The 14,853-nt window shown below is 53.7% G+C and overlaps 1 protein-coding gene across 1 annotated transcript in view; it reads right to left on the minus strand.

Moving 5' to 3' along the window:
- LOC105818991 (sodium- and chloride-dependent GABA transporter 3-like) overlaps window positions 1-14,853 on the minus strand; it is a 57,898-nt gene that overhangs the window by 28,912 nt on the left and 14,133 nt on the right. Inside the window, exon 5 of the mRNA XM_012655139.1 lies at window positions 1,353-1,485. Within this exon, the coding sequence (XP_012510593.1) occupies window positions 1,353-1,485 (133 nt within the window). The remainder of the gene's footprint in view (window positions 1-1,352; window positions 1,486-14,853) is intronic.

Consider the following 14,853-nt stretch of genomic DNA (forward strand, 5'->3'; position numbering starts at 1 on the left):
ACAGTGTTTCTTGATCTCCTTTCTATGTTCTCCTAACTTCCCGCCCGTAGATGCACCCACCTGAAACATTTTAGTAGTTTCTTCTTCATCCTGCTCACCACTGTGGGGGCTGAGGGGAGCATCTTTTGTGAAAGGGCCCAGAGTTGTAAAGCTCCTGTTTCCTTGGAGACTTTATATATAGCCCTGCCCCAGCCAAGAACTTAGAGCAGAGCTTATGAGCAACTGCCCAGCAAGCAGGCAGGCAAGGTGAGCGGTAGCCAGGGTGACCTCAGCATAAGAAACGCTTCATTTTCCCATTTTCCATAAGAAAGAAATGAGCAGCAGAGATGAGGAGCTACTGGCACTGGCACTCAGCCACAGGATCCGGGCAATGGGGACTGGCAGGACTGTGGCCAACCAGCGTCCCCTGGAAAGAGATGGCTGCTGCTCAGCTCGACCACACGCTGTCGTGTGGTGCACAATTCCAGGGTTGCCAAATATTCTTACTCTCCAAGGAATGCCAGAATCGGATTTCTTTTTTCCATGTGGAATCTCCTGATTTCTAAATGTCAGCAACTAATTCTTCCCCTCCCCTCTCTAAGTGAAGCACATAGTGAGCCGGACTTGGCTGTGAGCCACGCATTTATGACCTCTGCACTGATCCTCGTGTGAGCCCCTCTGCTTCCCAGCTGCCCTTGCAGTGGGGTGAGACCACGCCACAGGCTCTGGCCACCAGCCTGTGAGTGGAAGAGCCACGTGTCACTTCCAGGCCAAGGCAATTAAAAGCCGGCTGCCTGTTCCTGTTTCTCTCCCCCTGGTGAGGCAGGGACCCCAGAGGCTACACGGTGCAGGTGGCACAGCAAGACTACAAGACACAAGTGGCTGCTCCTCCTGCCACAGACTCCAGATGTGTGAGAAGCACGGCCCTGAGGTCTCGGGGTCTGTCAGTGGAGGCAGCCAGTGTTAGCTGCCCTTGCGCACACCCGGAACCATGTCACTCACACGTGACTCACCACAGCATCCCAGCACTGCCCAGTTTTCAAAGCCCTTTAACGCCACTCACCTGGTGTGACTCTCAACTCAGTAAGACAGACAGGGCAAGGCTTTATGATTTCACAGACGAGCAAACTGAGGCTCAGAAGGTAAAACTCAATCTCCCCAAGGTGTGCGGCAAATGCGTGGTGGAGCTGGGTGGCACTAACTCTGGGCTCTTGAGTGGACTCCCAGTCCAGTGCTCTTCCTACCTCCCAACCTAAGCACTGGCCTTTACAACATGACCTCCCCACCACTCCCTGGGTCCCCTGTGAGCTTGAACAAGGACAACTCATGCCCTCCCCTGCCCAAGGTTAGTTGCTTGAAGATCTACCTCTTACCTTTCCTGTAGACTTGGTCCCCTTCCAGATACAGAAGTAACAGATGGTCCAGGCTGCCAGGAGACACAAAGCCAGCTCCCAGCGGAGGCTCCCAATGTGGTCGATCCCATCAGAGATGGCCAGGACCCGGTGCCTGCAGAAGGGAGTGGGGAGAGTCACTGAGGCTGGGGACAGCTCACCACAGCCCACCTTGGGCAGAGCCAGGGCTGCAGAGAAGCAGAGATGGGCCCATGTGTCCATTTACCCTCCCCCCACCAAGGGCCCACACGTATCCTCATGGCCAAACCCTGGGCTGGCCAAGGGGCCTCCGAGAGGAGCAAGACCCACGTCCCTGGACCTTGGATCACAGATTCACTCTCTGGGGGGAAAGACGAACATGTTATCAGATGTGCTACAAAGACAACATGGTAAGGGCTCCCATGGCAGGTGCATCTTGCCTGCCTTGGGGACCCCAGGAGACCATATTGCTGTCCATAAACATCTCATCTCCCTCCCCAAGGGAAGACTACACATCCCTGCCCTGTTGAACTCAAGGGTGGTGACAGGACTTGCTCCAGCTATTGTTTGGCCAACAATGGGGCATGTGTCACTTCAGACAGAAGCTTCCAGGGCCAGGTGGCATGGGTCTGCATCTTCTCTTCTCCCTACCTCTGCTGCCGTTACGGAGGCACATGTCAAGATGGAGCCTCTAGAAGCGTGAGTTCCCGAGTGACTGTGCGAGCCTCCTACCACCGTGTCAGAGACATACCCCGAGCAAGAAATGAACATCACTGCTTTAAGCTCCTGAGATCGTAGGGGGCACTTGTTACAGCCCCGTAACCCAACCTATCCTGACTGCTGCGGGGCGGGGGAGCTTCCTGGGAGAAGCAATGTGTGAGCCAAACTTTAAAGGATGAGTGGCGTTTAGCCAGGAGAAGAAGGGCGTGATGATCGTGTTAGGTGCAGGGAACGGCCTGGGCAAAACCCAGAAACCAGAGCGTGGTGTGCTTTGGGAACAGCAAGCTGGGCACAGGGATAAGAAGGAAACAGCAGGAGCAGTACAGAGGAGGCACCACAGGGAGCCTTGACGGGCAGGCCATGGAGGGGAGCGCCCCGGAGGGCCCTGGCCGCAGAGGGAGGGCCCCAGGTGTGCTGAGCTAAGGCCCCAGGTTCGGCCTCCCTCAGAGCCCATCAATTCCTCAGAGTTGACGCAGGCCTGGCCCCCAGAGCCCACGCCCGGGGCTCATGTTTCTGTAAAGTCACACTCGCCACGTTCCATATTGTGTAGGCACGGCACCAACACAAACCCCCTCCAAACTCACTCCACGAGCCCCGTTCCGGCCGCCGAACCATCCCCCACCAGACCATGCCAGTCACCTCAGCACTCTGGGAACTTCCTTTGAGAAGGGAGCGCCCGTCCCACCAAGCATGAAAGCCACCCTCAGTGTCTGTCTCCCTGGGAATCCGCTTGGGGCCTGATTCTGCACTAATTACTCAATGACACCAATTAGCACTGGTCTACGGGCTCCCTCCAGTCCCAGCCCCAGCCGCAGAAATCGGGCAGGCCCCCAGACAAAATCAGAGCGTGTGAGGCTGTGGATTTACTCGAGAGGAAACCAGCTCTCAGACCATAGCCAGGAGAGGTGGGAACAGCCAGTTAAGTACACATGCATCGAGCACCTGGATTCTACTGTGTGCCAGGCACTACCTTAGGTCCCAGGATAAAAAGGTAAGCGTCATATGGCCCTTGCCCTCTACTAACTAAGACCAAAAAAACACAACAGTCCAAGTTATTTGAGACAGAAAGGAGGCAGCTGCTCAGTTATGATAATTGTTACTTTATTTGCCTCTTATGTCTTAGCTCTAATTAATTTCAAAACTATGGGCCTTATTAAATACAACCTTGAAGAGCATCTATTATTGTAACAGAGCAGCACGTCCCCAAGCATGGTCCTCAGGACACCTGCCAGAAACACACACATTTCTGCGCACCCCACCCCCACCCCCAGACCACTGAGTCCCGGTCTTTGCAAAGTGGCTCCCAGGGGGCTGCATCGTGCCGCGTCTCCCCAGGGCTGTCTCACACAGTAAGACGTGACACCACAGAAGGAGAATTCCCTGGTAAGGAAGGACGAACCTACAAAACCCATCTGGATGGTTTTTAATCTTTTTTTTGGGAGGGACTTAGAGAGAAAGTCATGGATCCTTTGAGAAGTTACCCAAGGGATGGACTTCCTCCCCAGAGAAATACCCTCACTCACAAAATGCTGCAGGAATTTCAGGGTGCCCACTAACTCTCTTGTCCCCAGATTAAGAACCTTGCGGCTGACATATGCTTACCGCCTTACACACGGCTACCCAAAGCGTCCCCAACACCCACCAGCTGCTGAACAAGAAGGGAAACGCAGAGCTGGAAAGAATCCAGGCCACTGCAGATGGAACCACTGAGGTGGCCTCTGCACCAGCCACTCCAGGTGCCGAGCTTGTCCCTGAGGACACACTCACAAAGGTCCCTGCTGAGCAGGGTGCACATGCGCACCGTCACACACGAGCCCTCTTGCTGGCGACGGAGTTGTTTTCTGAGTTGGGAATCTGAAAACTGGAACCCACACAGGGACAGAGGGGGAAAGGAGGGGCAGGCCCGCCAGGCGCAAGCTGGCTCCGTACCCCCCTCTTCCACATTTTGGATGCTGCACACTTTTGAGTCATGCAGCCCGCTCCAGCACCCTTTCGCTTAATTGAACAATCTAATTCCCAGAATGGGAAGCAGATTACTAAAAGCTATGGAGGATGGATTGCTCTTTTGTTCCACCAGACACTATTTGAAAACATCCTCAAACTATTTTCTTTAGGTTTTACCAACACTGACTTGAATTAGGAATGGACCTTTGGTTTCCAAAGAAAAGGAGGCTCAGGGGCCAGGTTCTCAGCACGCAGGGCTGTGGGGCTGTTTTGAAACCCACAAGGGCAGCTTTTCAGAGTGTGGGGGCTGGGGCACTCAACTCCGAAGACTTGGAGAAGGCACAGCTCTTCCTGGGAAAAAGCTTTCTTAATGACACTCCCCCACGAAGCTCTGGGACAGAAGAAAGGTCTGAATAAGGAAGAGTTTGCTGCCAACACCCTGGCCAAAAAGAACCCAGGAACAGACCTCCCGACACTGTTCAGGGAGCGAGAAATGCTGAAGACTAGATGTGGCCCTTTGGAGGGACTCAGTGACATGAGTAACACTTATTGTGCACCTACTATGCACCAGGTCTATAGCAGATTCTTCCTGAAGCACCTTTTTCAGGCCATAGGAGAGTATTTCTGGAGCTTTCCACCCATAGGCTGAAAGCTGAGAGCTTGGAGGGAGGTCCCCAGGCCTCGTGAACCCGTGGCTCCAAGCCCACCCCTGCTGCTTACCAGCTGCGCCACCTCGGGGAAGCAATATCACCTGTCTGAGTCTCAGCTTCCTCATCTGTAAATGGGAATAATGACACCTACCTTCAATGGCTTTTCAAGCATGAATGCATGTAACCCTCCCACAATCCCCAAAGTCATTATCGCCATGTTGGAGACGGGGACTTGGGTGCACAGAGGTTAAGTAGCTTGCCTGAACTCATACCCCGAGCCACAGAGCTTGCACTTAAGCCCAGGGATCCTGGCTCCGAGCCCACGTGTTCATCCTCGATGCTGGCTCCTGGATTTCTCCACAACCCTGAAATCACCCACCACTTCCCTCTTTTCTTTACAAATTAAAGCCATAGCAAATGCACTGCTAAAACTACCTTACATGTCTTTGTAGACCAGGTAAGAGGAGTGTATAGCACATGGTGTTTATGCATTTATTCATTTATTCAGGTAATACTTACTGAAGTATCATCGGTGTGACAGACACCGAGCTAAGCCTGGGGGTCCTTACAGAGCCCGTGGTCTAATGTGAAAGACAAACAAGGAAAGACAGTGGAGCCTGGAGAGGGTGGTGGAGAGAAAGGCTGGGGAAGCTCCTGGGCACAGCAGGGGACCCTTGCTGGGGACCAGGGTCAGTATCAGAGTGTGGGGGTGGGGCCAGGTGCTAAAGGGTAGGAGGAAAGTGAGCAAAGGAGAGGGAAGCATTTGGAGCAGAAAGGCCACCAAGGGTAAAGCCAGGAGGCTGGAGAATGCTCGGCGAGGCCCGGGAAGGGCGTGGCGTGTCGGGTCAGTGCAGCCAGGCCTGGGGAGCAGTGGGGCAAGGTTGTGGAGGAGTGGGGCCCAGGAGCCAGACTGTGAGCCTTGTTGAGGGGCTGGGGCTGCTTCCCGAGAACGGCAGGAGCCCAGGAGAGTCATAAACAGGGGCAAGCCCCTGTCAACTGTATGCTTCAGGAAACTATCTGGCCGCAGTGGGAAGAACGAACAGGGTGGCATGGGGCAGGGCACCCGGTGCAGGGAATTTGGCCTCAGTCATGCAATCAGTAGGGAGGGTCTGGCCCCAGGGAGGGGAGTGGACAGTCTGAGGCAGCAGAGGCACAAGGTACTGCCTGGGCTGACCCCGGGTTCATGCCACAGGCCCCGGAGCTTGGGAGTCAGGTCATTAGCTGAGCCGGAGTGATGTGGTGGTCGGGACAGAGAGGAGGAGGCGGCTAATCCTTCCGTCAGACAAGATGACTTTGAGGTGCTGGGGAGACACCCAGGTAGCTGCAATGTCCAGAGGCCACTGGGTGTCCTGATGCAAAGGTCAGAGGAGCAATGCAGGGAGGAGATTCAAATCCAGGCCCTCGGCCTTCAGGGTGTCCTAGAAGAGCTGGAGAAGGAAGAGAGGTGGGACCTGCGACCGGGCCCTGTAACCCCAACAGCTCAACACGGAGAGAGGAAGGGAGGAGCCCCTAAAGGAGGCAGAGAAGGAGTGGGCAGAGAGGCAGGGGGAACAGGAGGACAAAGGTCTCAAAAGCAAAGGGAGAGGGGACCCCACGGGCAGGCAGCCGATCTGTAAATGCTGGAGGGCAGCCTGGGGAGACAGGGCGAGGTCTCCAGGATTTGGGACCAGGGTGGGCAGCGGATGGGGGTGAGACCCTGGGGAAATCTGGTTCTGATGGCTCAGGGAGAGGCAGTGGCAGCTAGAGGGGCCCCGGGGTACAAGGGCTGTTTGATCCACATTTGTTTTGTCGTCAGGTTGGCACAACTGGGCTGGTTCATGAGGAGTCAGAAGGGAGGAAGAAGCTTCAGATGCAGGAGAGGAGGAGGTGGCAGGTGGAGGTCGGGGCAAGCCCGGCTGGGAGAGGCCCTCTCTACCAGACGAGATGGGAGGGAAGGAGCTGGGGAGACCGAGAGGGGAGCTTAAAAGCAAACTGCATCCTTCCTTATTCAGGGGTCTGCAGGAAGGAAGGGATGAGGAGGAGCTGGCAGTGGAGGGGACTGCAGCAGGTGCCACCGAGAGACCCTGTCTAGCTTCATTTGGTCCTCACAGCATCACAATCACTGTGGGGACATGGCTATACCCGCTTTATGGATGAGGAAACTGAGGCCCAGAGAGGTGAAGCAGCTTGACCAACTTGCCCAAACTGAGATTTGAAACCAGGTTCTTTGATGCTGACACACTCCACTGCCTGGCCAGAAAGCCGCCTGCCCAAGGCTTCTCCTGTCCCGGATGGTCCAAGGACAGTGGCTAGAATCCCAGACCTGTTCCCTCTCAGCCACTTGTATACACTGAGTCTGGAGAGAAGGAAACAGCCTCACACCTGAAGGAAGCTTCCAGCTCCAGAAGAGGGGCTGGTCTGACCAGAGAGAGCAGAGCTGGAGCAGAACTCCCTCCAGCCTGGAGCCCGGGACAGACCATGTGGGAACAGCTCCCAGCCAGCCTGGGGAGGCCTCATCTTCATGTCCTGCACGGAGGCGGCAAACAGATCACCTTTCTTCAACCTGCCATGGAGCACAATGCTGCCAGGGCCATGGAGACCGCCCTAAAGCTGGTGCTGAGGGGCTGAGCTATAAATAGCCTTGCTGGTTTCCCAAAGCAACGAACGCACAAACAAAAAAAGGGCCATCGCCAAAACAAATGTGCTTTCTTTCCCTGCCCGCTCCAGGGGAGCATCGCCGCCTACAGCCAGGGGGAGTCTGCCCTCACTTTTCTGGGAAGAAAGAGGTACAGTCCCCTCAACTCTTCCCATGTATGGGGGTCCTCCTACAGAGTCCGCAGCAACCCTTAAACAAGCTGGGGACTCAGCAAGGCTCCTCCTTGGCATGGATTTCAGGCCTCTGCATCCTGCATTCATTCATTCAGCTGGTATTTCCTGGGTGCTAACTCTATGCCAAGTGCCACTACAGTGATGAATAAGCAGGCTGCTCTGCCCTCAGGGAGCTTACTATCTAGGGGTATAAAGGTATTAACAAGGACAGAGACAGCGTACATTTCCCACCTGTTGCCCAGGGCCAAGCATGCCACATGTAGAATCTAACTTTCCTAGCATCTTCTGAGGTGAGGGCAACCATTAAATATTATTCCCATTTTACAGATGGGGAAACTGTGGCTTAGGGAGGTGATGTGCCCAGGAAGGCAGGGGCAGAACCTGAAGCCTCATCTGAAGCTCTTCAAAGGCAGAGCTCAGAACCACCACCCTGTTTTGGGGAAGTTGCAGCAGAATTGTGTAATTACACTGTCAGTGGAGCCAGGGACATAATCGGACCTACGCTGGCTGGAGAGTCTGGAGCTACCTCTCCAATTTCCTGCGTCCCTGCAGAAATCCTCCTCCACCACACACAAGTCCCCGTCAGTCCCCAGTCACCCTGCCCTTCCTCACTTTCCGGCATTCATTCCCCCTATTGCCTCGGATGCGGACGTCCTTCCCAATTCTCCCAAACTGTCGAAATCCTGCCTGTCCTTCAAGCACCAGCTCAAATAATACAAAGCCTCACAAATGTTCCCTTGGTCCCCATGCCCTATCGATGACCAGAGCTCAGCAAGCTTTGTCTGTGAAGGGGCAGAGAGTAGACACTTTAGGTTTTGCAAGACACACAGTCTCTGTCCCAGCTATTCAACTCTATCCCTGCAGTGTGAAAGCAGTCACAGGCCATTTGTAAATGAATGGTCTGCCTTTCTTCCAATAAAACTTTATTTATAAAAACAGGCAGCAGCTGGGATCTGGCCAGTAGTCTGCTGACCTCTGTCCTAGTCTGGTGCTTCCCAAAGAATACTAATCCTTCAAGACACCCTGAGTTCCCAGGTCACATTGGGACCTCATTTCAGAAAGTACTGCATACTCTAGACTTCCTTAGAGATTCTCAATGCTTATTAGAATATTAAAGATTTTCAGAGTCCTGAAATAAAGACACTTGTATAGCTTTATCTAACCCAGTGTTTCTCAAATTTACTTAGAACTGTTCTTTACTGAAATACAAACTAAAACCACAATGAGTTACCACCTCACATCCACTAGGATGGCTAGGATCAAAAAGACAGACTGCAGCAAATGTTCGGGAGGATGTGGAGAAATGGAACTCTCATGTAGTTCTGGTGGGAATGCGAAACAGTCCAGACACTTTGGAAGACAGTTTGACGCTTCCTTGAAAAGGTAAACACAAAACTCAGCAATTCTACTGCTGGGTATATGCCCAAGAGAATAGAAAACTTATGTTCAAATGTGCACATAAATGTTCACAGCAACATCACTCACAACAGCCACCCAAAGTTCATCGATGGAGGAATGGATACACACAATGTGGTATAGCCAAACGATAGAATTTTATCTAGCTACAAAAAGGAATGAAGCACCGATTCATGTTACAACACAGATGAACCTTGAACATGTTATGTTACATGAAAGAAGCCAATCACAAAAGACCACAAACTGTGTGACTCCCTTTATGTGCAATGTCAGACTAGGCAAATCCAGACACAAAGAGCAGCTGAGTGGCTGTTTGCAGGGGGCAAGGAGATGACCTGTGAGTGGCCATGAGAGGTCTTACTCGAGGGAGGGAACCCGCACTGTGTTGATGGCTTCGTACTCGGTAAATTTGCTCAGAACTGTACACTTAAAAGGGGCGCATTTCATGGCATGTAAATTATACCTCAATAAACCTATTAAAAAGTTGTTAAGAAGGAAGTGTCTCCCCACATGCTTCTGCTTTTCCAGAGCAATACTTCCTAACATCGTGCAGAATGCACAGTTGGAGTAGAGCATGAGCGCCTGAGCGAATGCTATCTTGTTTCACACCCATTTTTCAGAGGAGACTCACGCTCCACACAGGTATCTGCCTTGACTAGGATCGCAGAACTGGTGGGTAGTGGAGCCTGGCCTGGAAGCGATCTCCCCAGCCCAAGTTCAATGCCTGCTCTGCCCTCCACAGCCGTAGGGTGAGACCCAGGCAGGGAGGAGGGAGTGGGGAGAGGAGAAGGGAGGTGGGGACTATTCAGAGCAGCAGGAACACAGGGAAAGTCCCTAAAGCTTGTGCCTCATAGGTAGGGAGAAGTGAACAGAGGTTTTGCAAGTCAGGAGGCAAAATGCACAGGGCAGGGTGAGAGACAGAGGGGCTGCCGTAGCTTTGGGAACTCACCACGGGTTCATGATGCCCCCCATGCTCACCCGTGGAACCCGGATCCCACGCAGCAGAAGGGGTCTCACCACCCCCACATCTGGGGTCCCAGGGTCCTCAGATTCCTGCCCCTTCCTCTTCCCCAGGACTCAGGAAGCCCAAAATAGCTGCTGGGCCATGCCTGCCCCGGCACGTGCCAAAGGAAAGTAAGTCTGCATTAACAAGCAACTGCAGGCTCAGGCAAAGTTGGCCCACCTCTGCACCCCGCCCCTCTGAGGTGTTCCGTGTTAGGCTGGCAAAGAGCCACCGTTTGCCACAGAGGGACTGCGGCCAGGAACAGCACAGTGCGTAAGGAACAGCCCCGGACACGGAGGGCAGAGCGGGGCGCAGAGTGTGCTCCTGGCTGGGGCACATCCCTCCAGATCTCAGGCACTCACCTCTATTCTTTGAATGAAAGTGCGTGTGGGAGGGGTGTGGGGCAAGGCCAGAGAGGTGCCAGCGCTGACAGTGACGTCACACCGTCTACGCTCAGTCAATACCGACTGCACCTGGGACATGCTGTATAGTTATCCCCATCCTACCGAGGAGGACACGGGGATTCTGAACCACTCGCCCAGGTCCCCACACGTAGTTGGCAGAGCCAGGTTGCCCCAGCTCTCGTGCTTCCCTGATCCCGGATGTCTCCCATCTGCTCTGCACGGGGGAGAAACCGGAGTCGCAGCTGCGGGCAGGGGGTGCGTGAACCTGCAGACCTTTATATACTTCCTTGTGGTTCTATTAAAAATAACCTGGTCGAGTTACCCTGTTCTGGACCCTGAATTAAGTCATTCATGCATCAATGCCTCGCGCCACTGGCTGAAGGGCCATGCGGGACACCACAGAGGCCAGCATCAATTGACATCTTGCCGTCACAGCAGGTTGGAGTCCAGACTGGTCTCACAGGAGACGCTCGGCTCAGCAGGACACCAATGTATTCCTTTAGAAACAAGACTCAAGTCATTTCCTAAAGAAACCTCTTGAAACCCAGGGAAGACATAACCCAACAGGTTTTTGTTTGTTTTGGAGCCTTCTGTTAGGCCATTCCTTATGAGTTTGTTCCTTCCTCCCTTCCTTTATTTTCCTGTCAAATACATGCCCCACCTGCTGAATATCTCTTCCTCGGAGAGCCCGGGCCGCAGGGCTGCAGAGAAGAGGCGCAGCCGGCACTGTCTGCACCTGCGATGACGAGGCAGGCGGCCGACCGCACTGCAGCCAGGGGCAGGAGCACAGAACGGTGGGGAGACGCAGGCGGGAGCAGAGAGGCCAGATCCCAGACCGCAGGGCTCTGGCTCACAGTGACAGGCACTTTGGACAAGTCCCTGAACCTCTCACTGCCCCGGAATGCTCTGTGAGAGATAAGGCCCCGACAGCGATGTCGCATCATCTGTCCCCTGGGCAGGCGGGTTAAATGAAGTAATGTGCTTCGAGGGCCATGCACAGGGCCAGGGTACACAACAGGCGCTTAGTAACTAAATGCAACCTCCCTTCCCCCACCACACCAAGCAGGAGGTAACAGAAACCTCAGCCGAAACTCTCCTGGCTCAGTAAATTGCTGCTGCCCACTACGTACTGCGAGACACCCAATGTGCAAACACAAATACCCTCCCGGCTGATTTTATATACAAATATTTTCACTCTAAAGATTGAGAATGCATAACACAAGCAAACCACAGCTATTCAGGATTTACTAAGCCCGATTACTCCTGCTGCTGCTACGGTAACAATTACTGCCATTTTGCAGGCAGAGAAGGTGAGCTGCAGAGATTTAAGGAAGGAGCCCCAGGCTAGTAAGTGGAAGCAACAGGATTCAAATTCTTGCAGTCTGGCCCCAAAGCCAAGGTACCCAGGTCCCCACCTACACCATGGGACTTTTAAATAGCATTTCAACAGCTGTACACAGGAGCAGCACCTCGCCCCTCGGCTGGAGGCTTTCAGCGCAGCCTTCGCACTGCAGCGGCACAGAGGCATTAGCCAGTCCTTCTCGGGGCAGGGGCTCTGCCAGGGGGCACCCGGGTCTCGACCACCCAGGGCAGACAGCTTCCTACCGGGCGAGAGACAGACCTCGGGTTTGACCTTGGGCCTCCACCCCTTAAACTTCACGGGCAGTGGAGAAGCCCTCCGTGGTGCCTGGTGACAGAGGCCTGGTTCGTGCTTCAGGGATGGCCACCAGGGCAGGTCAGATGGGGACGAGAGAGCCAGAGTAGCGGGCTTTGGCCAAGGCCCTCCCTACTTCAGCAGCTTGGAAACTGAAATGCTGCTGTGTTGTTTTTTCTTCTTTTACTTAAACATACTTCCTACGTTTTCTACCCCAAAAAAAGACAGATATCACCTTTGCAGTAAGGAAATCAAGTGTCCGCCAGAGAACCCACTTCTATGAGAGGAAGGCAATGGAAGAGGGGAATCACGTCGCTGAACCTCAGAACTTGTAGGCTTTGGCAGACGGGCCACGAAGGAAGGTAAGAAGAACGGCCCGAAAAGAGCAGGGAAGTGCTGGCGGGGTGAGATGCCGCACTGCTAACGGTCCTCCCTCCAGGAGTGGGGGTGGGGAAATATGAGTTACACATAATCTGACACACAAACGTATCCCATGAATGTATCTGTTGTGTTTTCATTGCGTACAACAACATTCACTATTTTTAAAATCAGTTAAATATTCAACAATTGGAATCAAAAGGTCGCAACACCCTGTTCTGGCACAAAGTGCTGATCTGGGTTTGCTTTGCTGAATCTCCTGAGAGCTTGGAGGGCTGCCTGGGCCAGCTCCTCCCACGACTCTCCGGGACTCTCTGGTCCCGTCCTCAGTGGCAACTCCTCCCTGTCCTCCTTAACTGTACCCAGGGGTGCCAACACCTGGCTGGGGTTGGGAGGGAGCCAGCAGAGCGACCCCAGACCCCCTCCCAAGAGAGAAGCACCTCTGTCCCAGGCCGCACCAGGGGTGCCAGGGGCAGAGAGGATGGCTTTGGGTTCTGGGGACACAAGCCGGGCACTCGCTCAGTGTCTCCAAGATTATGTTTGGTTAATGGTAAAATGGAGATTTTTTTTTCTTCTGCCTGCCTCACAGGGCTGATTTAAAAAATTAAGTGAGCTAATGTTGACAAAAATGATGTAATAAATAAATAAACACATAACGATTAGCAGGGTGAAGCCAGGACTATAAGTGGGGTTTGTCACACACAGGAGGGATCATTATAATGAATAACAGCTTATTCGGTAACACCGTGGCTCCTATTTTTTTATTATGAAACAAACATGTTCCTAATTTTAATTTCTTTTAATTTGAAATACTACAAAAGAATATGAAGCCAAAAGTAAAACTCTCTTTCTATCCCCTGCTGGTCCCACTCCTGGGCAACCTGTCAGTGGCTTCTCGTGTATCCTTCCAGACTTGTTCTGTGGGTATAAAGGCACGTACGGTACACATATTTGATGCACAGGTATTTTATACGACATTGTACATCCTCACCTTTTCACTTACTTTTACCTTAGAGATCTTTTCCATATCAACACATTTCTGCCTTTTTTATCTGTTGTATAATTTATCTAATTAGTGTCATATTTAAGAACATTTTACATGTCCGTTTTCTTTTTTTCTTTCCTTATTTTCTTTGTTTCAGAGACATGGTCTTGTTCTGTCACCCAGGCTGGAGTGCAGTCGTGCAATCATAGGTCACTGCAGCCTCCAACTCCCGGGCTCACGAGATCGTCCTGCCCATAAGCGCATGCCACAACACCTGGCTAATTTTTTTAATTTTTTGTAAAGACAGGGTCTTGCTATGTTGCCCAGGCTAGTCTCGAACTCCTGGCCTCAAGTGACCCTCCCGCTTCGGCCTCCCAAAGTGCTGGGACTACACACGCGAGCCACTGCGCTCCACCGTTTTCTTTGTAACTGTCACAAACATGCTGCTATAGACACGCGCAGGCTGTGCCTAACTAGCATGCTCATGCCACGGAATGAACTTGCAGAGTGGGATTTGGGGACACAGCCTGTGCGCGGCCCGAGTGCCGAGGGTCAGCACTGAACTGGCTGGAAAAGGGAGAAAATTGGCTTGAGGGTTGAGGCAGACGCAGAAGCCGCGCACCCGCCCCACCAGGACAAGCCCGCCAAGGACGTGAGGGCTGAGAGGACCTCCACAGCGGGGGTGGCCGCGGAGGTGTTAGCACATCAGAGGGACTGTTCTCTCACTTGCCTCAGTGCGTGGCGCTGCCAGGCAGGGTGGACCCTTGTCCTCCAAAGACTGCCTCCGCCCCACCTCCCCCAACCGCAGAGGGCACCACCTTCGCCCAGCCGCCCTGTCCCCAGGCAGGAACCTCACTTCCCACGCCTGTCCCACAGCCAGCGTGGCCACCTGGCGGCCTGGGGGGTCTGCCTTCCCCTCAGCCCTGATCGTGCAACTCCATGGATATGGCCTTTGAAGGCATGCTGCGGACCCTTCCGAGCCCTGCAGGAGGCACCGCGGTCCTTCACGCTCTGCCTAGCCTGTCTGGCCGCCTCGCCATTCCCCACACAGCCTCCCACCGTGGGGGCACGGCCCACGCTCCCTCAGCCTCAGAGCTCGGTCCCGACTCACTCACCACCTCACTTCTCTTGGGTCCCTGCTCAGACGCCACCTCTGACACTCTCTGTGCCCTTAGCCTGCCGGCTCTCTCTGCAGGAGACTGCTCTGACCTACTGCAATGCTCTCTGCCTGTCTGGCTGTGCTGTCAGCCCCAGCAGGCTGTGCCTTCTTTTTGTTCATGCTGCATCCCAGAACCGGCAACAGTACCTGCCCTCTAGTAGGTGCTCAGTGGAGACTTGTGAGTGATGAGATGCTCTGGCCCCTTCCTGCCCCCTCAGCAGAGCCGTCCAACCTCCCGCAGGCTCCGGCTACAGTAGCGCTGCAGGTAAAATCCACAAGCCTCGACACGTAGCTTCAGGTCTCTGTGCTCCTGCCTATGTTTCGCATCCCACCTAGCATGCCATTGGCTCACTCGGCCAACCGTGTGGACCTCTATTCATCCT

The sequence above is a fragment of the Propithecus coquereli genome, unplaced genomic scaffold (genome assembly GCF_000956105.1).
Source record: "Propithecus coquereli isolate 6110/MARCELLA unplaced genomic scaffold, Pcoq_1.0 Scaffold461, whole genome shotgun sequence".
NCBI lineage: Eukaryota > Metazoa > Chordata > Mammalia > Primates > Indriidae > Propithecus > Propithecus coquereli.